The sequence below is a fragment of the Arvicola amphibius genome, chromosome 1 (genome assembly GCF_903992535.2).
Source record: "Arvicola amphibius chromosome 1, mArvAmp1.2, whole genome shotgun sequence".
NCBI lineage: Eukaryota > Metazoa > Chordata > Mammalia > Rodentia > Cricetidae > Arvicola > Arvicola amphibius.
In genome coordinates, this window is record NC_052047.1 from 125,122,413 (window position 1) to 125,146,127 (window position 23,715).

At 40.1% G+C, this 23,715-nt stretch overlaps 1 protein-coding gene across 2 annotated transcripts in view; it reads left to right on the forward strand.

The window, feature by feature from the left end:
* The window catches only part of Rbbp6 (RB binding protein 6, ubiquitin ligase), a 34,047-nt gene extending 14,774 nt beyond the window's left edge, over positions 1–19,273 (forward strand). The window contains exons 5-18 of one of the 2 annotated variants that reach the window (XM_038319129.1): positions 1,911–1,999; positions 2,116–2,212; positions 2,582–2,721; positions 5,208–5,380; positions 6,392–6,495; positions 6,598–6,935; positions 8,616–8,712; positions 8,838–8,916; positions 9,005–9,059; positions 11,583–11,651; positions 13,614–13,976; positions 14,304–14,405; positions 15,224–16,978; positions 17,303–19,273. In XM_038319129.1, coding sequence (XP_038175057.1) covers positions 1,911–1,999; positions 2,116–2,212; positions 2,582–2,721; positions 5,208–5,380; positions 6,392–6,495; positions 6,598–6,935; positions 8,616–8,712; positions 8,838–8,916; positions 9,005–9,059; positions 11,583–11,651; positions 13,614–13,976; positions 14,304–14,405; positions 15,224–16,978; positions 17,303–18,860 — 5,019 coding nt within the window. In that variant the 3' untranslated portion in view covers positions 18,861–19,273. The remainder of the gene's footprint in view (positions 1–1,910; positions 2,000–2,115; positions 2,213–2,581; positions 2,722–5,207; positions 5,381–6,391; positions 6,496–6,597; positions 6,936–8,615; positions 8,713–8,837; positions 8,917–9,004; positions 9,060–11,582; positions 11,652–13,613; positions 13,977–14,303; positions 14,406–15,223; positions 16,979–17,302) is intronic. The other variant, XM_038319138.1, reaches the window with a different exon arrangement.
* Positions 19,274–23,715: the final 4,442 nt, after the last annotated feature.

Below are 23,715 nucleotides of genomic sequence, written 5' to 3' on the forward strand. Positions count from 1 at the left end.
GGAGGATATGTTTTGTGGATGCATCGTACATGCAGTGACTGCCCTGTAAAGAGTAGTTGCTGTTGTGAGAAGATAGGGGAGTAACTTGGTCAGCGCCCCTGCATAATGTTCGTCTTCAAGACTGAAGAAACACAGGAAGCTACACTTAACCGTTTTTCCCCCTTACACAATTCTGTTTAATTAGACACTGGGAACTAACACAATTCTGGAGGAATTCCCTGGTTTTGGCTGTGAATTATGTGGACTTCTTTAAAATAGCCAAAACAGAAGATTTCCTTTACATGGACGATGTGTGGTTAATTTTTGAAATTTTGAATTGATCCCACCAAGGTCAATATTTTAAATGTGATACAGTTGTTTCCTTATGCTTTAGACTTGTAGTCTGTCTGAATTCGAAAAATTTTAAACAACCTAATTTGTTTGAACACAGACTACATGAATTGTGTTAAGTGTATACTTATAAAGCTGTTTGCAGGAATATGAGTGTGTGTATGTTTTTGGCAGAGGGCCAAATTGTTACCTTGAAATTACTGTGTATACCATGTTGTTTGACAAGGTTGCTTGCTTTTATTCTCAAAAATGTGTATCTTCTGTTTGGGAAAGCACTAGTGATGGATTTTTTTTAACACAGTATTTTAGATTGCAGATTGTGTCTTTAGAACAGAGCAGGTAGACTTCAGGGCTCAGAAGGAAGATGTCCAGCTTCCCAAAAGTCTTTTTTGCTACTATCAGAAATGTAAAGTCTAATTTAACAGCCAATAGAAATGAAAATGAGTAGGCTTATCCTTAGTGCTGTCCCTATTTTGTCCGTGGCTTTGTTGTGGGTGTGTCCATTTCCTAGATGTATCCTTAAAAGATGTCCTGTTAACAAATTAGTTGCTACTTAAGCTCTAGTCTTAAGAAAACAGAACACTAAAATTAATGATCCTAAGCAAAGTGGATGAACCATCCTATTTTATAATTTTCTAATGCAAAGTGGTTTAGCATAGAGTTCACATCTTTGGCAGCTTATAGTATATACTGTTTATTCTTATGCACTGTAAGGACCAAATTTGAGTTCTGGTCTGTTTCTACCATTGTGACTTGCTGGGAAGATTTGGGAAGTTTTGGAAGTCTGGGGATTTTTTTTAAACAAAATCTATTTGTAAAATATAATATTTGGGTTCAAACAAATTAGTTCTTAAACATCTGTAATCAGTTTTCTGTAAATGTTACTGTTCTAAGCTCTGTTAATGTTAAGCATTTTTTGTATATAAAATTACAATAAAATGTTAAAACTGGTTGCTTGTTTTGTGGATGAATGTAAAAAGGAAACTCAGTGAGTGACTGATGTGCGTGATATTAGAGGTGCGAGGTCCAGGTTATTAGAAAATCACTCCCTTAGACCCTGTTTATATCTAGACTGTTAGGTTACTAAGTTCATAAAATTTATCTGGGGTTTAAACTTTAAAAGCATACCTTTGAACTAACTAAAAACTGACACCACTAGGCAAACAAACAGCGTGTGTAGTAATGCTACCATTTACCCCACCCCTGCCTTCCAAGTTCTAAATGTAAATAGTAATCTCAGTGCTGGGACACTTGGAATGTTTTAAAGATTTGACAAAATCAGTGTTTCTCTTTTAATTTCATATCACCTGGCCTTAAGTTCCTTGAACAATCATGCATGTAGATTCTTATGTAAGGTACAGACAAGGTCTAAGGTCTGAGTGCTCCCAGAAGGACTTCCTCAGCCTCCCAAGCTCTCCTAGACATAGAGTACTGTAAGAATTCCCAGTGCTTCTCCAATTATATGTGTATTAAAGCACAGCTCATTTAGATGTTGCTCTGTGTAGGATGAGTGTGTTGTCTTTGCTGTGTGGTCTTAATGTGTTTCTAATGTGTGTGTCAAATAATTACCTGTTAAACAGACTGCCAATCTGGCTGAAGCCAATGCTTCTGAGGAAGATAAAATTAAAGCAATGATGTCGCAGTCTGGCCATGAATACGACCCAATCAAGTAAGTTCATTAGTATTTTTATGCTAATACAAATTTTGGGGTGTGTTTGCCCCCACAATTAGAAACATTGTTTTTCTTAAGTTTCGGTTTACATATTGATTCTTTTTCCTTTTCAGTTACATGAAGAAACCTCTAGGCCCACCACCTCCATCTTATACCTGTTTCCGTTGTGGTAAACCTGGTCATTATATTAAGAATTGCCCAACAAACGGGGTAAGTTCATGTAGAAACTGATACATCTAGTTTTTCTTAGAATTATTTCTTAGCCGTATTTGCCATGGTTTACCATGGAGATTTTAAAATCTCCATTAAAATGGCAAATGAGCACAGCTTTTGGAGTGTAGGTTGTCAGGCCCAAGTCTTGGCTGTCTTGTTGGATAGAGCATGTTGCTTGTTTCTAAGTCTGGTTTTCTCTGAAGTGGTAATTAATTAGTCCATAGTTCACATAGCTGATTCTGGGAATTAAATGAGTTCCTGTGTGGAAAGTATCACAAGTAGTAAGTAGTCAGTGATGAGTGTTGCAGGAGGTTTGCAAGGCATTACTAAAGAAGGCTATTCTGTTTTTCTCTCCCTTCCAACCAGGATAAGAACTTTGAGTCTGGCCCTAGAATCAAAAAGAGTACTGGAATTCCTCGAAGTTTTATGATGGAAGTGAAAGACCCTAACATGAAAGGTGCAATGCTTACGAACACCGGGAAATACGCAATCCCAACTATAGATGCGTGAGTATGCAGGTCAGGCTGACCTGGGGACCAGTCAGTCCCAGGGTGTAGGGTTTCAGTTTTGGGCTTGTAACTTGGCTACTTGTATTCCTTGGGAATTTTCCATTCCAGAATTGTTCATTTCCACGTGTTACATTTCTGTGTTAATTCTGAGAGGCTGCAGTCTGCTCCATTTTTGCAAATTTAAATGAATTTGGGGATTTTTGTCATAGTGAGTGCCACTTCCCTTGTAGTCTTCTAATTCTTTATTTCTGTCATTCCTTTCTTCCTCATTCACATACATGTTCCCACATTATCTTATATATGCTGTTTCCATTTCCTAAGTGAATAAAACATGTAACCATTTTGAGAAACATGTTTAAGAATACAAGTTCAGCAATATACCAAGGCAAATTTAAATGCCAGGCATAAATGAAATACTGAGGATTCTTGGCTAGGTTTAGATATATTACATCATCTTTGGTCTAAAGTAGAGCTTATTTTACAAACCATTATTAGTTCAGTTCTGCCCAGCCAGCTCTGTAAAATGTCATAGTGGGTTGGGGTGGGGTTGTTTTTTTGTTTGTTTGTTTTTATTTTTATTTATTTAATTTTTTGGTTTTTTTCGAGACAAGGCTTTTCTGTAGCTTTGGAGCCTGTCCTGGAACTAGCTCTTGCAGACCAGACTCACAGAGATCCGCCTGCCCCTGCCTCCCAAATGCTGGGATTAAAGGCGTGTGCTACCAACACCCAGTGGTGCTTATTTATCTCCTACAGTAGAAACATGCATAAGTATGTTGTAAGTTTCCTCTAGGCTAGGGTTCCTGATTCTCTGTCCTGAATCTCTAGTTTTTATTTAGAAACTGTGGTAAGATTCTGATTATGTATTTTTAAGCTAGCTTTCCAAAAGATTGCCAAGTTGAGATCTAGAACATTCTTTGACAAACACCAGTTTTCGAGGCCAATTGTCCTTTTTCTCAGGGGCAGATGAGTTCCCCAGCTTCCTGCACGAATGTTGAAGCAGCACGTGGGGTTGGTATTGGAAGGATGTAGTCAGGGATGTGCACTTTAGTGTGTAGTTGGTTAGCAGAGAACTGACGCTCCCTCCACACCAGCCCTGCTCACCCCTCTGCTTCACCCTCTGCTTCCATCAGCCGTCATCCTGCGTTTTTCTGGTTCATCACATGCTGTAGCTAATCCAGAGACATTTTATAAATGCTATGCAACAATTATAAATTGGAATTGATTGTTTGCAGTCAATTTAAGAGCAGACTGCTTCATCTATATTACGTAAAAGTTCTTAGTGAGTAGAAATTTGTGTCGATAAAGTTAACATCACCTGTGAGCCCTAACTAATAATTCATTGCTTTTGAGTCCTGGGGGAGAAAAGCTCATTTGTGTCAGATGCACAGTCCATACTGGGGAGAGATGGGAGCCCTAATATTTTAAAGAAAACATTCACCCTCTCCACTAACACCACTGATAAGCAACTCAGACTCTTCTTCTGTTTCTTTTTCTATCCTGTTCTCTTCCCTTCCCCGTTTTTTGTTTTTTCCCTTTTTTCTTTTCTCTTGGGCAGTGGGAGACTCCTCTTTCACAAATTGGGAACAATGGGGCATAAGCAAATTGATACTTATTTGTGGAATCGTGGTGATGTCTATGGAGCAGCTGCAACACAAATAACACACCTAAGGTACCCTCCTCCATCCAGCTGAGACTATTTCATTTCAGCATTGAGATGAGCACATCCTGTTCCTAAATGAAACAGATTTTCTCTTAAGAATTTCTGTGGTTTACAGCTTTGAGTATAGGGAAGTGGGGGCTTGTGGAACAATAGAGGCAAATCTGAGAATAACTTTTGTATGTTTTTAGATGTATTTAGTTAGCTCTTAGCATTCCTGAATAAGTTATTTCGACAAAAAAAATTGATGATACGTTCTCTCATAATTTGTTTGACCCATTCTGATCATTAAGTCATGTTTAATTGACAAGTAGATTAATCTTTAAAGTAGTTACAGGCAGGTCATTGGTTACCTTTTCTGATGACCTTGGTTATAGATAAGTTCCCATCAGTGTCTGCATGGGTGTGACAGAATGCTGGAGTGTGGGAGACTCTTTTGTTACCGGTTTGTGTTTATTTTATTTAATTATTTTTTTAAAGAAGCATCTGGTGTTGGTCAAAGAATGTTCTGTCTGACTCTTACATAGGACATTCTGGCATCTTAACATGTTGTTTTACCTCTGGCCTTTAGTTCCTAGAGTTAAGGATTCTGAGATCTTTTATTTGCTTTTAAAGTATTTCTTTACTTTGTTTACTTATTGTAGTTCTGATTTATGTCTGTGAAGGATAGGTATAACTGCCTCCGTACATTGGAAGACATGTTTGTCTAAACTCAGTGTCCTTGTCCTGAAGTTACATGTTCTGTTATGATATAGTATGCTGAGCATAGAGCATTTGACTACTCTGCCTTTTAGTAATCCTAAAATGTGGAAACTATCTTTTACAGAGAGGCCTATGCAATTGGGAAGAAAGAAAAGCCACCCTTCTTACCAGAGGAACCATCATCATCTTCAGAAGAAGACGATCCCATCCCAGATGAGCTCTTGTGCCTCATCTGCAAGGACATTATGACTGATGCTGTTGTCATTCCCTGCTGTGGAAACAGTTACTGTGATGAATGTAAGAGACTGGGACACTTTTAGAGATGTCAGAATGTATTTGCTTGGTAAATTGTGAGGTGGTAGTTTTTTGGGTGGATAGTTGGTTGTTTTTAATAATGGTCTATGGGGTCTTTGTTCATTTACTTATTTATTTTTTGATCTTAAGCTGCGTCTGAATTTAATATCCTCCCTGACCTTCTGTCATTACTTTTTAAACAAGACTCTTGGGTTTTATGTATGCATGTGTGATTGCTTTGCTTTCGCATCTGTGTGTATGCCTGATGACCTTGGAGGTCAGAAGACGGTATTGAATACCCTGGAACTGGAGTTAGAGGCAGCCTTGAGCTGCTGTGTAGGTACTGGAAACAACCCTAGTCCTCTGTAAAAGTAAGTGTTCTTAACCACTAAGCCGTCTCTCTAGCCCCATTTAGTTTTACTTTGTTTTGTTTTTTAATGCCCAGTTCTTGTTAAGCCATTTCAAAGACTCTAAAAGCATGTAAAATGTTTGTTACTCTTTTCTAGACTTAGTTTTATTTGTTTGTACAATATTTTCATTACTAGCTAAATAAGGATTGGTATTTGATAATGCATTTTCTGTCTCTTTAAACATTTGTTTGAGGTCTGGGCATGATGGCAAATGCTTTTAACTCAAACACTTGGGAGATAGAGGCAGATGGATAACTGAGTTCAAGGCTAGCCTGGTTTACACAGTGAGACTTTGTCTTAAAAAGACATATTTGGGACTGGAGAGATGGGTGTTAAAAGCACTGCCTAATGTTCCAGTGGACCCTGGCCTTCAGGTTCCCGCAGCCATGTGTCAGTCACAGTCATCTGTAACTCTAGTTTACAGGATCAGACCCCACTCTCTGGCTTCCACTAAGTTGCTTTTTGTTTGTTTGTTTGTTTGTTTTTTGTATTTGAGACAAGAGTCTCATAGTTTAGCCCTGAGTGGTATAGGTTGTCTTTAATTCATTATGTGAACATCAAGTTCTACAGTGCCACCTCATGCTTAACATCTTATCATACATAGGTATTAGAACAGCACTCCTGGAATCAGATGAACATACGTGTCCAACATGTCATCAGAACGATGTTTCTCCTGATGCTTTAATTGCCAACAAGTTTTTACGACAGGTAGCTTTTGTATCTTTTTACACAAAAGTATCGTTAGCATTTTTTACTGATTGAACCCATTTAAATTTACATACTTGGCATTTTTATGTTTGGTGTCTGTAGGCTGTTAATAACTTCAAAAATGAAACTGGCTATACAAAAAGACTACGAAAACAGTTACCTCCACCCCCTCCCCCAATACCACCACCAAGACCACTCATTCAGCGGAACCTGCAGCCTCTGATGAGATCTCCAATATCAAGACAGCAGGATCCTCTGATGATTCCAGTGACGTCTTCCTCAGCTCACCCAACTCCCTCTATATCCTCATTAAGTTCAAATCCATCTTCCTTGACTCCTTCTGTGCCTGGAAATCCATCTTCTGCCCCAGCTCCAGTACCTGATATAACTGCAACAGTGTCTATATCAGTTCATTCAGAAAAGTCAGATGGTCCTTTTCGGTAAGTCTGTATCTTCTTGTCCAAGACAAATGAGGTCAGTAGTAGTGCAGGTTTTTGAAATAGGGTCTTACCTTTGAAATCGTGTAAGATCCACTGTTGGCCCCTAAATTCATAAAGATTTGCCTCTAGGTGCCTCCTGGTTGCTAGGATTAAAGTTCAGGGGTTTTGTTTTGCTTTATTTTTCTAATTTGTCAATTTCATTTCATGTGTATGAGTGTTTTGCCTGCATGTATGTGTCTGTTTCTGCAGTGGTAAAAGGGGGTGTGTGATGCCCTAGAATGTAGTTACAGATAATTTTGAGTATATTATGTGGGTGCTGGGAATCAAGCCTAGGCCTCCAAAAGAACAGCTGATTTTCTTAGCCACTGAGCCATCTTTCCATCCCCTAAAGTAATAGCTTCTTTAATGGACTTCTATGCTTATTGAAATACTAAATTGCAGCCTGATGGTGGTGGTGCATGCTTTCAGTCTCAGCATTCAGGAGGCAGAGGCAGAGGCAGAGGCAGGTGAATCTAGAGTGTGAGGCCAGCCTGATCTACAGAGTGAATTCCAGAACAGCCAAGGCTACACAGACAAACCCTGTCTTGAAAGACCAAAAGCAGGAAAAAGAAAGAATAAGTTGTGATGGCATGTCACCTTCTGAAAGTAACCTAGGACTTTGTGGTCTACTGACACATGCAGTCTCTTAAAAGTCAGCCAAGTTTTACTAAAACATAGATGCCAGGTCCTGATTCATACATGCTGAAAGATAATCTTAAGGGTAAAACCTTCCATATATAAGGCATACCACGGTTCTAGTGCAGTCTTTATTTAGTCAATAAAGGAAATAAGGCAATACAGAGAATTCTCTTAGAGTATTGTCCTCCCATAAAGACATTAAGTGCCTCTTTAACTTTCTTATTTTGAAGTCTTAAATGTTTGCACTTATTTTCTATCATTGTATAATTTCTTTGGGCAAATTTTTTTTTTTTTTAAGTCTAGCTGCCTCAGCCATGTGTGTATAGAAAGAAAACAGCTGTAAGGACTTGGTTCTCAAGTGCCATCTTGTAGGCTCTGATCAACCAGTTAGGCTTGCATGCAAATTTTTTTAAGATTAATTAATTTATTTATTATGTATACAGTGTTCTGTATGTCCATGTGCTTGCTGGCCAGATAAGGGCACCAGACCCCATTACAGATGGTTGTGAGCCACCATGTGGTTGCTGGGAATTGAACTCAGGACCTCTTGAAAAGAAGCCAGTGCTCTTAACCTCTGAGCCATCTCTCCAGCCCCAATTTTTTTTTTAACTACAAAAACTACCAAAGCGGAGCTGGAGAGATGGCTCAGAAGTTAAGAGCACTGACTTCTTTTCAAGAGGTCCTGAGTTCAATTCCCAGCAACCACATGGTGGCTCACAACCATCTGTAATGGGGTCTGGTGCCCTCTTCTGGCCTTCGGGCATATACACAAACAGAATATTGTATACATAATAAATAAATTAATATTTTAAAAACTACCAAAGCGTCTCTCTTGCCCAGATGTAATATGCAGAGTTTTAGAGCCTATCCTTTGATCTATCTCAGAAATTGTCATTAACTCATTTTAATGGAGGATATTGATAAACAGCATTAGTAGTGGTTTTCGTTTTATTCATTATCATCCTCCCTGGTGACGTTTTCTTCTGTTACGTTGTTTTTTAGGGATTCTGATAATAAATTATTACCAGCTGCTGCCCTCGCATCAGAACATTCTAAGGGAGCCTCCTCAATTGCAATTACTGCTCTTATGGAGGAAAAGGTAGATTTTGTTGGCTTTAAAATTTAGTTTTTAATAAGTGTTTTGCTGTTTTGTTTTGATTTGATTTTTGCTTTGACTTGTAAAACTTAAAACCTATACCTGTTTTTTTGTGGTTATTCCTATAGGGTTACCAAGTGCCTGTCCTTGGAACTCCATCTTTGTTGGGACAGTCATTATTACATGGACAGTTGATCCCCACAACTGGTGAGTAACATTATTTTCATTTGTATCCTTTTCCCTTTAAGGAAATAATTAATGGTGAATCTCACATTCATTCTTTTTTGTTTATAAGGTCCAGTAAGAATAAATGCTGCACGCCCAGGAGGTGGTCGACCAGGTTGGGAACAGTAAGTATATAACTCAAAATAACTTTCAGATACTTGCCTTTGAACTAAAAATGTAGTAAAGACTACAAACTAGACAGGAGGTTACTGAATTGTTCTTATAAACTCCTTTAAATATGCTAGATTAGTGTACTTTTTATGTCATAGTTCAAATTTATATGTCCAGTTTTATCTGAATGAATAAATGTATTTGATACTTGAAAAACTTGGAGTTAGACATACTGACATTCATACAATTGAAAATACACTGGGAATTGGATCCCCTAAAGTAATAGCTTCTTTAATGGACTTCTATGCTTATTGAAATACTAAATTGCAGCCTGATGGTGGTGGCGCATGCTTTCAGTCCCAGCATTCAGAAGGCTAGGGAGTACTTTGCCCCAAGCCCATTTGACTTCCCAAAGCTTTTCTCACAGTCTCTTGACTGACTGTCCCCCAGTAGCATAGTTGATTGACTCCTTACATATACTGTATGTGGTGAAAATATATGCTACACAGTTTAGCAAGCTGCACATGGAGATTATTAGCACTGCCCAATGCTTTAGGTAAATGCTTACAGTAAAATCCCAGGGTTACTGTGTACACGGTGATTAATTATATCCAGTTTTGATCTAATATATTGCATCTTTGACTTCTCTTGGATGGTGCTGTGTGCAATCTGTATAAAGTTTTAACTTCATAAGATTAGATGTTTTGTGATTTAAAAAACAAAATAGATTTTTAACAGCATTTAATGTATTCATAATACCCTTTTTCTTAATTCTTTCAGTATTTCCAGACTACCTTGGTTTGTCTATAAATTTTTCAAATTGTCATAAATCTCAAAAAAAAAAAAAATCCACATTGTGTGCTCAAAGTTAAAACCCGTTTCAAAGGTCACCTTGTAATTCTTTTCCAAAATCAAAGCATACTGTTAAGTCCTTTTCTTCCTTAGAACATAGGGATCTTGACCTCAAATTAGTAAATTGATCCTATATTTAAGTTTTCTAGATTTTAATTTTTCTAAAAGGTTCAACTCTGTCCTGTCTTGTTTAGATGATCAAAATTCAATTTAAGGGCTGGAGAGATGGCTCAGTGGTTAAGAGCATTGACTGTTCTTCCAGAGGACCTGAGTTCAATTCCCAGCAACCACTTGGTGGCTCAGAACCATCTGTAATGAGATCTGGCGCCCTCTTCTGGCCTGGAGGAAGAATGTTGCATACATAATAAAATCTTTTTTTAAAAATTCAATTTAATAAACCAACATCGTAATATTAATGTCTACCACACAGAGTTTTTTGTTTTGTTTTCTTGACTTGTTAATAGTTATTAAAATCTACAGGATATGATTTTCTGCCCTGGCACACAAAGAATATTGATGTCTATAGAATGCTTTATGGCATTAAAAATTAGTAGATTTTGGCTGGAGTGGTGGCTCAGTGATTAATAGTACTTGGTCTTTCAAAGGACCTGGATTCAGTTCCCAGCATCCACAACCATCTATAACTCAGCTCCAGGGGATCCACCTTGATCCCTCTTTTGAAACTTGTAAAACCATCAGGCATGTACCTGATGTGCAGACATGTCTGTAGGAAAAATACTCATACACATACAATTAAATGTTTTTTTCTATGAGACTTACATCCTAAAATCTTTGATCTTTTTGTTTGATGGATAAACCAAATTTCTTTTTTTTAAAAAAATAGAATCCTTTTTTTTTTTTTTGGTTTTTCGAGACAAGGTTTCTCTGTGGCTTTGGAGCCTGTCCTGGAACTAGCTCTTGTAGACCAGGCTGGTCTCGAACTCACAGAGATCCGCCTGCCTCTGCCTCCCGAGTGCTGGGATTAAAGGCGTGCGCCACCACCGCCCGGCTTAGAATCCATTTTTTAAGATTTATTTATTTATGATGTATACAGTGTTCTTCCTGCATGTATGTCCGCATGCCAGAAAAGGGCACCAGATCTCATTACAGATGGCTGTGAGCCACCATATGGGTGCTTGGAGTTGAACTCAGGATCTCTGGAAAGAGTAACCAGTGCTCTTAACGTTTAAGCTATCTCTCCAGTTCATAAACCAGATTTCTTATAGAGAAAATAGACTGATGAGAGATTAGAAGAATATATCAGTAGAACATGAAATTTAGAGACAGACACACCTGAGTTGGCCTCCATTTACTGGGTACAGGACTGTGAGCATGTAGGTTTCTCCTCAGCCTCCATTTTTTAATTTGTATCACTCAAAGTATTCCATTCAAGCATGTAAAGTACCTACATAGAGCTTTGCAAATTAAAGGGCCCTTTACTAACCAGTTAAGTTTGTAGAGTGCTAATGAAAACACAGACTATTATTTGCTTAGATCTCTTCTGGGACAACTTTAAAAGTTCAAGATTAGGAAATGTTTTCAAAACAGTTAAAATAGATACTCTCAAATATGTGTTCTGATAGCTTGTATATTATACCTAATGAGAAATATTCAATTCTGCTTTTCTCTTTTTACATCTTTTTTTTTTTTTTTTTTTTTTTTTTTTTACATCTCTTTTTATATAGTTCCAACAAGCTTGGGTACCTGGTTTCTCCACCACAGCAAATTAGAAGAGGGGAAAGAAGTTGTTACAGGTAAGCATGGTAAGACTCTTTGGAAATAGCCCCATGGCACGCTGGGTAAAGAAGTAGAATATGGAAGTGGTAAGGAGACACTTGTTCTCCTCCATTTTCTTAAGTCTTTAGAAGTTGTCCTTAAGAATCTAGGAACTGGGGTTATGTAGTTCCATGGTTATTCTGCAGGCGCAGAATAAAATCTTATTTGAATATATGTTTACAAAAGCTGTTTGTTGCTAAGTGTAATGCACACCTGTAATCCCAGCATTTGGGAGGTTAAGTCAGGCAGATTGTGAGTTGGAAGCCAGCCTGGATGACATAACAAGACCTGTCTGGGGAGGAAAGTAGAGGAGAGAATATAGGAAAACATAATATTGGAATTAGTATGATGACTTCTACATCTCCATCTTTGGTATGTATGTGAGCATGCATGCTTAAAGAGGCCCATGGAGGGTGTCTCTGTTGTTCCCTGCCTTGTCCTAACGATAGCTCACTGAAACTGGAGCTAGACTGGTAGGCAGCAGGCCCTTGCAATCCTCCTCTCTGCTCATCCCAACACTGGGATTGAATGTAGGTATGCATGGCCGTATATGACTTTTTAGGTAGGTGCTGTGTGGTTGAGCTCAGCTCCTTGCACTTGTGCAAGCGCTCCACCTACTCATTAAGCCACCTCTTTGGCCCTTCAGGCTCTGTCCTTTGTAATCCTTCCAGTGATTATTTGGTTTGTATCAGTACGTGGCAGAATACAGTTTATGAAATTAGCTCAGCTCAGCTCCCAGATGGGAAAAAGAATTTTGCTTCTTTGTCTCCCAGTCTCTCCTCACCTCTTTTCTACAAGAAAGGTCAGGAGATTCATTATGGCTTCTTACTCTGACAGTATTAAGAAGCCATAAGTTTAAAAAAAAGTTTAAAAAAAAAAAAAAAGAAGCCATAAGTTTTACTATGGTGGTTGTTATTTGAATCAGGGTCCAAAGACTTCCAAATTTGTTAAGATTTTTACTGATCTTATAGTGCTCCATTCAGAATTGCTACTCTTATGATATTTAAGCTGTTTTTTTTAACTAGGTTGCATTAAAAGGAGGTAATAAGTATTAATTTATGGTTTTGAGCACACTTAAGTCTAAATGCCTCCCTACTACCATTATATACCATTTGGCCATTGTGTAAAAAAAATTAGTTTAACAAAAGCACACTTGAATTCTTTGAGACAATTCAGAAACTTTATCACTGTTACTCTGTTTATTAGGGAAAACATTGGCGTTTCAGTTTTGATTACAAATATTGGTATTAGTATGATTCTGTTTTGTTTGGTCTTCACCTACTTCCTCCAAAAGGAAGTTATAGTGGTTTTTAATGTAAACTTTGGGTCTAGAAAGGCATTTGGGGGAGATCTAGGTCACAGCCATGTTAACTTGTCATTTCCTTCAAAATACGTTTCCTGTCCATTGCTAAGTGGCCTTAAAAATTAGAATCTTGGGCCACGTGGTGGTGGCGCACGCCTTTAATCCCAGCACTCGGGAGGCAGAGGCAGGCGGATCTCTGTGAGTTCGAGACCAGCCTGGTCTACAAGAGCTAGTTCCAGGACAGGCTCCAAAGCTACAGAGAAACCCTGTCTCGAAAAAAAAAAAAATTGAATCTTGGGGCTAGAAAGGTAGTTTAGTGGCAAAGAGCACTTGGTGCACTTACAGAGCACTCAGGATTTTGAAATAAGAGTTGAGATTTTTGTTCTGGGAAAGTTGTTACCCAAACTGGATTCACGTGATTGTCTAGTCTCCTGAGTAGTTGGGACTATAGACCTATATCACCATACTTGGCCTGTAGAGTTAATACATATAAATACATGTTACTTGGATATGGCTAGAGTAGTTGATTCTATTCCATCTTTTTACTTTGGAAAAATAATTAAGAGAAAAAGACAGCCTTGTTTGTCTCAGATACATTTAATTTAAAGATACAATACCTTGGAATTTATTTCTCCAGAAGTATAAACCGCGGGCGACACCACAGCGAACGATCACAGAGGACTCAAGGCCCATCACTACCAGCAACACCAGTCTTTGTGCCTGTTCCACCACCTCCTTTGTATCCGCCACCTCCCCATACACTTCCTCTTCCTCCAGGTGTTCCTCCCCCACAGTTCTCTCCTCAGTTTCCTCCTGGCCAGCCTCCACCTGCAGGATATAGTGTCCCTCCTCCAGGGTTTCCACCAGCTCCTGCCAATATGTCAACACCTTGGGTGTCATCAGGAGTTCAGACTGCTCATTCAAATACCATCCCTACAACACAAGCACCACCTTTGTCCAGGGAAGAATTCTATAGAGAGCAACGACGATTAAAGGAAGAGTAAGTATTTTCACTTGAAATTATCTTACACTTTTTTCATTTTCTAATACAACATTAAATAGGTATTTTGGAAACTTTTTTTACTTCTTATTTATTTATTTATTTATTTATTTATTTTTAGTGTTTCTAGTTAGTAAAGAAAATTCACCTAAAATTTAAACCAAAGCCATACAAGCAACTTCGTCAGGGATACCTAGTTAATTATAGTTTTAAAGTAGAAAACTAATGACAATTTCATTCATTTCATTCATGATCTAATTACATTTGTCTTGTTAGTTTTCTTAAATGGTTTTTGTTAACTTTCACTCTTTAACTTTATTTTACTAGGGAAAAGAAAAAGTCCAAGCTAGATGAGTTTACAAATGATTTTGCTAAGGAATTGATGGAATACAAAAAGATTCAAAAGGAGCGTAGGCGCTCATTTTCCAGGTTAGTGTTTTGCGAGCCTTCACAACAGAATTACAAATGGGACTTTGAATATCCAGGGATTACCTGTGGATATAAATAACACTGCACTTAAGAGATTTTTCTGATTCGGTCTAGTTTATAGAATGGAGGAAATGTAGCTTATTCCCCAATATGTCCATTAAAATAATGTCTCAGTGTAAATTCTATTGTGTTGAACTAGCATATATGGGGACTGAATTGTCATTGTCCCTTGAAAATATTTATAATATGAAATCAATGGGAAATGTTTATGGAAGGAAGGACATAGGAAACTAGCCAGAGAGCATTCTGAGGACCTTTGCCATAAGGCTACAGCTTCTTGCTGGAACATTAACCTGTGTGACTCAAAAGCTGTGGTAGAGAACTCGATCTTGTATTGGTATAAAAAAAAACTGAATTGCAGAAGTTCCCTGGAAGTTTGTTTTTTAGACTTATATTTAAAATGTGGTTCCTTATATTTAAAATGTGTTGGCTAGTGGAAGATAAAAAGACTCTTAGCTTAAATAATCAGACAGGAAATTGAAATTTAATTGGCATGTGTTTAATGTTAATAAGCTCATAAAACTCACGGTACATTGATGCACTTCACTCTGGTTGTCAGGACTTTTGTTTTGTAACAAGTGATTTATGTACTTTATTCCATTCCAATAGAGGTCACTGTACCTCTTTAATCATCTGAGATGAAATTTTTGCAAAGAAAGATAAAACCGTGAGAAAAGAATACTAGAATTTTGTCTGTTTTTACTATGTATGTATGTGTGTATGTATTTCTCAACCATCAACTGTGTTTTTGTTTTTAGGTCTAAATCTCCCTATAGTGGTTCATCGTATTCAAGAAGTTCATACACTTACTCAAAGTCAAGATCTGGCTCCACGCGGTCCCGCTCTTACTCTCGATCCTTCAGCCGCTCGCACTCCCGTTCCTATTCACGATCACCTCCATACCCCAGGAGAGGCAGAGGCAAGAGCCGTAATTACCGTTCACGGTCCAGATCTCATGGATATCACCGATCTAGGTCAAGGTCACCTCCATATAGACGTTATCATTCACGGTCAAGATCTCCTCAAGCATTTAGGGGACAGTCTCCCACTAAACGTAATGTACCTCAAGGAGAAACCGAGCGTGAGTATTTTAATAGATACAGAGAAGTTCCACCCCCTTACGACATCAAAGCCTATTATGGACGGAGTGTCGACTTTAGAGACCCATTTGAGAAAGAACGCTACCGGGAATGGGAGAGGAAATACCGAGAGTGGTACGAAAAGTACTACAAAGGGTATGCTGTGGGGGCACAGCCTAGACCCTCAGCTAACCGCGAGGACTTCTCCCCAGAGAGACTTTTACCTCTTAATATCAGAAATTCTCCCTTTACAAGAGGGCGCAGAGAAGACTATGCTGCTGGACAAAGTCATAGAAATAGAAATCTAGCTGGCAACTATCCAGAAAAGCTTTCAACAAGAGATAGTCACAATCAGAAAGATAACACAAAATCAAAAGAGAAGGATAGTGAGAACATTCCAGGAGACAATAAAGGAAACAAGCATAAGAAACACAGAAAACGAAGAAAGGGGGAGGAGAGTGAGAGCTTCCTGAACCCCGAACTGTTAGAAACATCCAGGAAATCCAGGGAGTCATCAGGCGTTGATGACACTAAGACAGATGCACTGTTTGTTCTCCCAAGTCGAGATGATGCTACACCTGTTAGGGATGAACCAATGGAGGCAGAATCAATCACCTTCAAATCAGTGTCTGAAAAAGACAAGAGAGAAAAAGATAAGCCAAAAGTTAAAAGTGACAAGACCAAACGGAAAAGTGACGGATCTGCCACAGCCAAGAAGGAAAATGTTTCAAAACCTTCTAAAGGACCCCAAGAAAAAATAGATGGGGAGCGTGAAAAATCTCCACGGTCTGAACCTCCACTTAAAAAAGCCAAAGAGGAGGCCGCAAAGACTGACTCTGTAAAACCTTCATCATTGTCTCAGAAGGATGACAAGGTCACCGGAACTCCCAGAAAAGCCCACTCTAAGTCTGCAAAAGAACATCAGGAGACAAAGCCAGTCAAGGAGGAGAAGGTGAAAAGGGACAGTTCCAAAGACATCAAGTCAGAAAAGCCAGCCAGTAAGGATGAAAAAGCCAAGAAGCCTGAGAAAAATAAGCTGCTTGATAGCAAGGGAGAAAAAAGAAAGAGAAAAACTGAAGAAAAGAATGTAGACAAAGATTTTGAGTCATCGTCAATGAAAATCTCTAAAGTGGAAGGAGCTGAAATACTGAAACCATCACCAAAGCGCAAAATGGAAGGTGATGTTGAAAAGCTAGAAAGGACCCCAGAAAAGGACAAGATCACATCATCGACTGCCCCAGCCAAAAAAATCAAACTTAACAGAGAAACTGGGAAAAAAATTGGAAGTGCAGAAAATACATCTGCTACAAAAGAACCCTCTGAAAAAATGGAGTCAACATCTAGCAAGATTAAACAGGAAAAAGTCAAGGGAAAGGCCAAGCGAAAAGTAGCTGGGACTGAAGGCTCCAGCTCCACGCTTGTGGATTATACCAGGTATGGGGGCTGAGGGGTAGGTGTCCTTTTGGGAAATGATGTCCTTTGATCTTGTATTTGCTCGGGTTCTTGAGTGTCTGGATCATGGGAAATCCACAGACTAGCCTCTTTACAGTGTTGTTCCAGGCTAGGTTATAAGAAAGTGTGGGGAGAGGTGAATTAGTTTTTATAGTTTGATCATATGTGTGTTTCTTAGAGCATAATTTAATTTTTTAAAGCTAAAAAAAGACATCATATTTTAAGCTGGCTTTTTAAAAACTTACTTATCGATGCCTTATCATTAGTAAATTTTTCATTAATTAAAAGTATATTCATTCATTTTAGTACAAGCTCAACTGGAGGCAGCCCTGTGCGGAAATCTGAAGAAAAGACAGATACAAAGAGAACAGTCATTAAAACTATGGAGGAATATAATAATGATAATACAGCTCCTGCTGAAGATGTTATAATTATGATCCAGGTTCCTCAGTCCAAATGGGATAAAGATGACTTTGAATCTGAAGAAGAAGATGTTAAATCGACACAACCTATACAGAGTGTAGGGAAACCATCTAGTATTATAAAAAATGTTACTACTAGGCCCTCAGCTGCAACCAAGTACACCGAGAAAGAAAGTGAGCAGTCAGAGAAAATTCAGAAGCTCACCAAGGAGGTGAGCCATGAAATGGCACAACACGAGGTCAAAAGCTCAAAAGGCTCTGCGTCCAGTGAAAAGGGGAGAACCAAAGACCGGGACCACTCGGTACTAGAGAAGGAAATCCCCGACAAGAGGAAGAGCAGCGCCCAGCCAGAGAAGGAGAGCACTGTGGACCGTCTGAGTGAACAGGGAAATTGTAAGAATCTGTCTCAGTCTTCCAAAGAGTCCAGGACTTCAGATAAGCATGAATCCATTCGTGGTTCCTCAAATAAAGACTTCACTCCTGGTAGAGATAAGAAAGTGGACTATGACAGCAGAGAATATTCCAGTTCCAAGCGAAGAGATGAGAGAAATGAGCTAGCAAGAAGGAAGGACTCTCCTCCTCGGAGTAAAGATTCTTCATCTGGACAGAAAAGTAAGCCAAGGGAGGAGAAAGATTTGCCTAAAAAGGGGACAGAGTCCAAAAAAAGCAGTTCTAGTCCCCCAAGAGACAAAAAGCCTCATGATCATAAAACCCCCTACGATACCAAACGCTCATGTGAAGAGACAAAGTCTGTAGATAAAACCTCTGGCAAGGAACGGGAGAAGCATGCTGCTGAGGCTCGAAACGGGAAAGAGTCCAGCTGCAGCAAGTTGCCGTATACACCGAACCCACCAGATCCCACTCCAGCTGAGAAAGAGCTGGTGGCTGGACAGGTGGATAAGAACACCATCAAGCCAAAACCCCAGTTGAGTCATTCCTCTCGACTTTCCTCTGATCTAACTAGAGAGACCGATGAGGCTGCCTTTGAACCAGACTATAATGAGAGTGACAGCGAGAGTAATGTGTCTGCGAAGGAAGAGGAGGCTGTCTCCACTGTCTCCAAGGACTTGAAAGAGAAAGCAGCAGAGAAAGCGAAGGAGAGCTTGACTGTAGCAGTGGCCGGCCAGCCAGGTGCAGACAGGAGCCAGAGTCAGAGTAGCCCCAGTGTTAGTCCAAGTAGAAGTCACAGCCCTTCCGGTAGCCAGACCCGAAGCCATAGCAGCAGTGCCAGCTCAGCAGGAAGCCAAGACAGCAAGAAGAAAAAGAAGAAAAAAGAGAAGAAGAAGCACAAGAAGCATAAAAAGCACAAGAAGCATAAGAAGCATGCAGGTGCGGATGGTGACGCCGAGAAGAGCCAGAAACACAAACACAAGAAGAAGAAGGCAAAGAAGAGCAAGGACAAGGAGAAAGATGACCAAAAAGCGAAATCTGTCACTGTGTGAAAGACGGATGTTTTAATTGACTTAATTACTAAGTCATCTGTATTAAACTCTGTTATAATGTAAAGAAATTCCAACCTTGTAAATAATGAATGGAAGACCCTGTGCTGCACTTAAAGTATTTGCTGCTTGATTATTTCATTTTTACATCAGAGCTTTATAACGAACTTTTGTACAGAATTGTGAGTTGTGACCATGGAACATGAGAGGTTTTGCTAGGGCCTATTATTTTTAACCACCATTAATTAGTTGGGGTGGAGTTTACTGTACTGTGAAATTTTCACATTTGAATTTTTTTAATTGCCTGGCAAATGCTGGTATCAGTTCAGAAATATCAGCAGAATGATTTGCTGAACTCATTACAGCCCCGTTATGTCACTTTTTGATTACAATAAAAGTTTTCAGTAAACTTTTCACATGTTGAAGATGTCCATTAATTAAAGACAGTAGTGTCTCATTTCTTTCCAACATCCTTCCAGCCTGTGAGTCAAACTGAATAGACAATTCTAAACATTGAAAATGTACTTCAGAGAGGACTGGTAGGAGATTATCGTTTCTAATAATTACAAGTTAACTTTCAAAAGGGGGTGGTGGGGTGCTTAAATCTTAGAGATGAGGAATTGGGCCTCTTTTCTAGCCATTTGTTTTGTTGGAATTCTGCTAGGTTAAAACTAAATTCCTTGTGAAACAAATCATTTAAAGCCGAGTGTTCTTCTCTGTCCTCTGCTCCACTGACAAAAAAGTAAGTGGTAGTAGACGGGCAAGAGTCTCTCCACTGCTTCAGGAGCCTAGTGATGGCACCAAAAGGATCTGGGGACAGGTTGAGCATGGTTTTAGAAGACATGGCTTGAGTAAGGCTTTTCACAACCCATGGTCAAGAAACCGCTAGTCTGTTGTGTTGTGTAGGTTAACTAACACGGTGCTTCCAGCTTGTATGCCTTGATATATTAGCCTGGACTGTACCATGAATATTGTACTCCATACGCTTGATGGTTCTCAGCTTTGAGTCAAGACACCTGAATGTGATGTTTAGGGTAACATTTTCCATTTCAAATTCTAAGTGGTGTGTGTGTGTGTGTGTGTCCGTGTCCCATGGAGCTCTCTAACTGCCTGATACTTGATACTGGGAACCAAATCCAAGTCCTGTGCAAGAGCAGCAAACACTTTTCACCTCTGTTTCATCTTTCCAGCTCCTGATACTGGTTTAAAAATAGAACACAAGGGTCTGGAGAGATGGCTCGGTGCTCTTCCAGAGGTCCTGAGTTCAATTCCCAGCACCCACATGGTGGCTCGCACCCATCTGTAATGAGATCTGGTGTCCTCTTCTGGCCTGTAGGCATACATGCAGAGGAACACTGTATACATAATAAATAAATAAATCTTTAAAAAAAATAGAACACAAGTGCTGAGTGTGAGAACGTCATCCAGGCTCGGGCTTTGCTGTGACTGCCCTGCCGTGCTGTCTGTTCTAACATATCCTGTTGTCACGAGTGGGATGGCCTGACCACTCCAGCCCTCGTGCAGCATATTGCCATTTCTGCTTTGAGATAATCCAGCCAGATTATATATAGTCTTAGTTCCTGCTGATGAGATCTGTAACTAGATGCTGTTTCCCACATCCATCGAAGAGTTGGTACACTATCCAGTCTTGTTCACATTGGGCCTTTAAGCTCAACTGGCCTTAACTTTAGTTGCAGCCCACTCCGCTGACAGTTTCCTGCCTCCTGATCACCTGAAGGTGCTGCTCCTTTGTAATTGGGAGCAGTTTCCTAGCTTCCTCTCTTGGTGTTTGAACTCCTAAGTCCTTTCCATTATTTTCTTGTGGCCTTTTCATATGCCAGCATCCACAGAACCACAAAACCATCACCGTGGAACCCCCAAACTGCTGGTACGCTGAATATTTGGCAGGATGGAGAGCCTTGAAAGAGAAATCCTCAAAGGCTGGAGATGTGGGTTAAATGTTTCCATAAACCTAAGGACTTGAGTTTGATTCCCTAGAACCCAAGTAAAGCCGGATAGCAGATGTGTGTCTGTCATTGCAGAGCTCCCAGTGAGAGGGCAGGGAAAGGTGAGAGGCTGTCCAGAAGCTCGTCTAACTGCAGGGAAGAGCCGACTTAGGCTTGGCCTTTGACCTCCACATCAATGAGATTTTTATTTTGTGGATGAATGTAGAGGTGTAGAGATGGGAGGAACAACTTGAAATATCAACCAATAAAAAGGCTTTGTTTTTTAATTATTTTGCTAGGCACTGCAAGGTGCTTGTTATTTAACCATTAAAAAATACCTCTAGCCCTTCACAGTACATATGATTTTTTTTTTTACAACCTCTGCTATTCATGCTAGTACCTGAGTGGTCTTAATTTGCACCTTGCTGTGAGGAGGGATCAGTCAACAGGAAGACTTCCCTCTTGTTTTGCTGGTCCCCCAAAAGGCCATATAAACTTGCCTTTTTTTTCTTTAAAATACTGTATTAGTGTCTCTGTGTGGCTTTCTGCATGTGAGTGCAGTACCCATAGTTGCCAGAAGAGGGTGCCAGATCCCCTGGAGCTGGACTTAACAGGTGGTTTTGTGGTCGGCCCCAAGTTGGTGCCGAGAACCAAATTCAGTACTCTAACTCTTGAGTGTCTGTCCTGCCCTTTAGGTTTTGTTTGTGTTTTCCAGTATTATCATGTAACCCAGACTGACCTTGAACTCCTGTTTTGTGGGTTTGTCTTGTTGGTGTTTGGTTTTGGTTTGTTTTGTACTAAGGTTTAAACCTAGGGGTCTTGTACCCATAGGTAAGCAAGTGTTCTGCCAGTGATCTTATGTATAGCTCCAGCCACCATACTGCCCTTGAATTTATAGTAATCCTCCTGCCTCTGACTTCTTTGAGTACTGGGATTAAAAGCATGTGCCTATACCTGGTCCCAGTTTCTCAGTCGGTGGTGGTGGTGGTGGTGGTGGTGTGTGTGTGTGTGTGTGTGTGTGAACTCAAAATCCTAACTTCATGAAACATGGGACAATGTTGTTCCTTGTAGTCACTGCAACATACGACAGCATACCAGAGTTGGGTTTTTTTTAGGTTTATCATGTACATAGTTTTCTGCCCACATGTACACCTGCATGACAGGCAAGAGCACCAGATCTCATTACAGGTGGTTGTGAGCCACTGTGTGGTTGCTGGGAATTGAACTCAGGACCTCTGGAAGAACAGCCAGTGCTCTTAACCTCTGAGCCGTCTCTCCAGCTCACACCAGAACGTCTTGCTCCTGCCAAACTATAACTTGATAGCCACCATCATTGCCATAGCCGCCTCAGCCTCTGCAGAACATCACTGCAGTACACCTTTATTGGCAAAATCTGCTTTTTCTATGTTTGAGACAAAGTCTGTACTCTGTCCCAGGATGGCCTGGTTATTCAGTGTGTAGCTCTCCATCAGCCTCCCAAGTGTTGGAACTGCAGATGTGAGCTGGCAGATCAGATCAGCCCTCATAAGCCACATATGGATGGGGCTGTGGGCAGAACCCACATGGGAGAAGAGAACCAAGTCAAGCAAGTAGTTCTCTGACCTGTGCACCCTTTGCTCGTCATGCATGTTTGCTTATGCATGTTCACACACGTGCACACAGATAAGATGTAATAAAAATATGTAAAGGATGTTTAAGGACACCCACAAATTACAAATGCCAGACTTTCTTCTTATGACTGGAAAATATTCTACTGTGTATAGTCCTTCATGGTTTGTTTTTCGAGACAGGGTTTCTCTGTGGCTTTGGAGCCTGGCCTGAAGCTAGCTCTTGTAGTCCAGGCTGGCCTTGAACTCACAGAGATCCACCTGCCTCTGCCTCCTGAGTGCTGGGATTAAAGGCGTGCGCAACCACCACCCAGCAAGTCCTTCATCTTTATTGGCTGATCAGTTAATAGACACTTAGGTTTGGGGGGGGGGGAGGTAGGTGTAGATTTTTTGTTTGTTGCTATTGTAAATAGTGTTAAAATGAAGAGGGAGTGTAGGGCATTTTTTGTTTTGTTTTATAAATGGATTTCATTTCCCTTGGATATAGATACCACTTGGGTTTGCTGGATCATAGGGGCAGGTTTATTAAGAATCAAGACTCACTATGTAGCCCGGGCTGCCTGTCATTCTCTGTCCAGGATGGACTCTGAGCATTCCACCTCTGCCTCCCGAGTGCTCAGGTTACTGGTGTGTGTCACTCCATCTGGCTAATTTGGTGATGGAGTTGCCAGGTTGCCTGGCCTGGCCTTGTAGTCCTTGGTTCAGGTATCTTCCCACACACACCTCAACTCGTTTCCCACCTTGAATAATGAGCGATGATAGGTGTGCTGCGCTGGCTATTTATTTCTCATCTTTTGAGAAACGTCCACATTGTTTTCGGTAATTGCCTGTGCATACTCATTTCCTGCCAGCAATGTATAAAGATTGAGTTGGTCACGTGTCGTCCTTACCAGCCGCTCACCCACTGGTTGGTCACGTGTTTCCATCCTTACCAGCAGCTGGTTTGAAAAGCAGAGCGATGGGTCTAGGAAGATGTCTTAAGGAAAGTATGAGGGCCTGAGTTCAAATCTACAGAACCCAGAAAAACCAAAGACAGGACCACATTTCTGCATCCCAAGCACTTCTATGATGAAATGGGGAACAGAAACAGGAAAATCCCCGGCAGCTCACAGGCTGGCTCTCCTGACTTGCAGAGGTAAACAACAAGCGACCCTAGCATACCCAAGGCGGAAGTGCGGCGACTGGTGGTCATCTCTGAGCTCCGTGTGTACACACGTATGTACTCACACGTGACAGTGTACACACTGAAAACACGGAGCTGCTGTGTGAATAATGACGGCATGGCACACAAAATACAGGCGAGTT